The 2,870-nt window shown below is 37.8% G+C and overlaps 1 protein-coding gene across 1 annotated transcript; it reads left to right on the forward strand.

The window, feature by feature from the left end:
* The first annotated feature begins 1,923 nt into the window (after window positions 1-1,923).
* On the forward strand, window positions 1,924-2,349 carry LOC128132887 (lysine-rich arabinogalactan protein 18-like). Its single transcript, XM_052769887.1, has one exon. It carries the CDS (start codon window positions 1,924-1,926, stop codon window positions 2,347-2,349), a length of 426 nt encoding a protein of 141 aa, XP_052625847.1.
* Window positions 2,350-2,870: the final 521 nt, after the last annotated feature.

Below are 2,870 nucleotides of genomic sequence, written 5' to 3' on the forward strand. Positions count from 1 at the left end.
TGAAGAAAACATTATCTAGAAGTGGAGCAACAAATCCCTCCCAATTCCTTCATACTTATAGTTGTTATTTAAACGAGTCTCTAACTTTCAGCTGAGAAAATACCGAGATATTGGAAAAGATACAAAAGTCGGGTCAAAGTGAAAATGAGATCATTTATATATTGAGGAGCTAGATCAATGAGACAATAATATTTGACTATTGAAGTATGAAAGTTATTATGTATTAGATACTTCGAGGTATTGTATTATCATTTGGAGGACTTAAAATTACAATATTATCATATTGGTGGTTGTTGTAATTTTAGTTTAAAATTTAAACATCTTAAAATTATATTATTATTATACTGAATCTATTTTTAAAAAACTAAAATTTATTTATATATTATATTTATTAGACATCAACAAGTTACATTAATTTCTATTTTCAAGACATTTATCATTTATCAATACAAAACAATACAAGATATAATCATTTATCTAGGGATGAGCAAAAGGACCGAACCGGCCGGAACCGGCCCGAATCGGACCGGACCGGGGAACCGGCTTCGGCCAAAATCAAGAACCGAACCGGCCTGGCGGTTCTACCGGTTCCCGGATCCTACCGGTTCTTGTCGTGTCTTCAAATGTTGGAACCGCTCCTTGAAAAATAGCATCATACGGTTCCGGTGAAATCGGTTCCGGTTCCTACCGGTTCCAAAAATCCACAAAAATAACGTCCCGGTCCCGGCCTGACCGGTTCCATCGGGTTCTGGTTCCGGTGCCGGTTCCCCGGTCCATATGCTCATCCCTACATTTATCCAAACAAAACATTATGCCTAAGGGGAGTGGTGCCGGACTAATCGAGCTCCACCTCAGCCATCTTCATTTCTACTTCCTTTTGCTGAAGTTCTTGCCAAACAGAAGGAATGAAATAAAATAGAAGAGAGGGGGTTGCCAAGTGGGCAGAAGAAAGGAGGGGAAGAAGAAAATGAACTTGGCACAATCCTACCGAGTTTGGTCACCGAACTCGACAAGTTGATTTGATGGCCCGATCTTCATCGAGTCCACGTTGGCAAGTGCCGAGCTTCACCAAACCAACACCGCTTGCTCTAAGGGATATAACAGACGAAAAAACATGTCTTTAATAATCCAACATAATCCAACATGGTTGCAACATTTGTTATTTGTATACCATTTGACCAATCAAATTTACTATTCCAATTAACTTTACTTCAAAATTAATTAAATAACCAAATGGTAACTTACATGAATTATGTAATCTTTAATTAAAAATATGTTTGATTATTTGACTTACAAAAGCCAAAATGTAGTTAGTTGATAACACAATAATGAAATGGTAACTTACCGATTTTACGAGATTGCATGGTTGTACCTTACGATTCATATATTTTAAATTGAAATTGAGATATTCCTTAAAACAAAACAAGTTATAGTTGATAAATTAAACATGTAAAATAAACAAAACAATATAGCAAAAAAACATATAAACAATAAGAAACAAGATATACAAAATTTAAATTTATCACAAAAAAAATATAAAAATCTAATCACGACTATCTAATCACATTTGCTCAGGATAATCAAATATTCAAAAATTTAAACAAAGATAAATTCTAAAAAAATGATTTAATAAGTCAAAACATGATTCAAAAAAAATGTCGCAGGATTTTATGGCTATCTTAACTCTACTCCTCTCACGGATTCCTTTGAACTGTTTTTCTGTTACTGGTGATAAGAACTAGCTCCGCCACCCAACTCCGCTATCTCCGGTACCATCATGAACTATATAAACACCACCAACACCACCACTTCAAATCATCGCTCTTCGAAATAAACATTTTTTTCTCTAACTCCAATCTTAGAGAAGTCTCTGCAGTTCTTAAACTCAAGAAACAACCCACCTTCTTTCTTTCCCATTTTCCGATGGCTCGCCATGTGGTCGTTCTTGCTCTCCTCGCCGTCGCCCTAATCGGCTTCGCCTCCGCCGACAGTCCCAGTCACTCCCCTGCCTCCTCCCCATCCGTCGCCAATGCACCCCATTCAAGCAAGGCCCCACCAACCCACACACCGAAATCCGCACCATCGCCAAAACCCGTTAAGAAGTCACCGCCACCGGCTCACACACCAAAATCCGGCAAGACTCCTTCCCACCCAGCTCCAGCAAGCTCCGCCGGTGAACCACTATACAGGAAGGCATCCCCACCTGCTCCATCGACGCTCAAATCCGCCACCCCATCCCGTTCACCAGCATCTGTTGGAGCACCAGCTGAGGCACCGTCGGCCGGAGCTAGCTTAAAGGCTTCTGCTGCCTCCGGCGCCATTGCTTTGGCGAGTTACTTCTTTTTCTAGGTTTTTAAGTGATGATTTTGATGGGTTTTTTTTATTAGGAGATGGTTAACATAAAGGAAAACACATATAGGGTTTGAATGTGTGTTTCTTTTTATTTTTGTTTTGTTTCGGATTTTGAATTTGGCATTCTTTTATATGTTGCTCGTGTAATGTGGGCCCATTTTTATGAATTATGAAATGCCATCGCTGGTGAGCTCTTTTCAATATATCATCGTTTCTACTTCTTTTACTTATTTCAGTATATATAAATTGTTTGATTTTATTAGGTAAGTAAGGTGATTTAAGAAAGTGAATGCTTAAGAGTTAAGATGGTGGTATTTTAGTCATTTTACAGCACATAAAAAGTCACGCGTATCTATTAAAGTTTCGTCCTTTTAGGCTTTTATTAAATAAGCCATTCAAGGGTATGAGTTTGTTGTACATGAGTTTTTTTCATGAATTTTTGTTCTGTCGATTTCAACATTTGGACCACGTTTTCAGTGATTTATGTGAAGTTTTCAACATTTAGACCATGTTCAATG

The sequence above is a fragment of the Lactuca sativa genome, chromosome 3 (assembly GCF_002870075.4).
Source record: "Lactuca sativa cultivar Salinas chromosome 3, Lsat_Salinas_v11, whole genome shotgun sequence".
Lineage (NCBI taxonomy): Eukaryota > Viridiplantae > Streptophyta > Magnoliopsida > Asterales > Asteraceae > Lactuca > Lactuca sativa.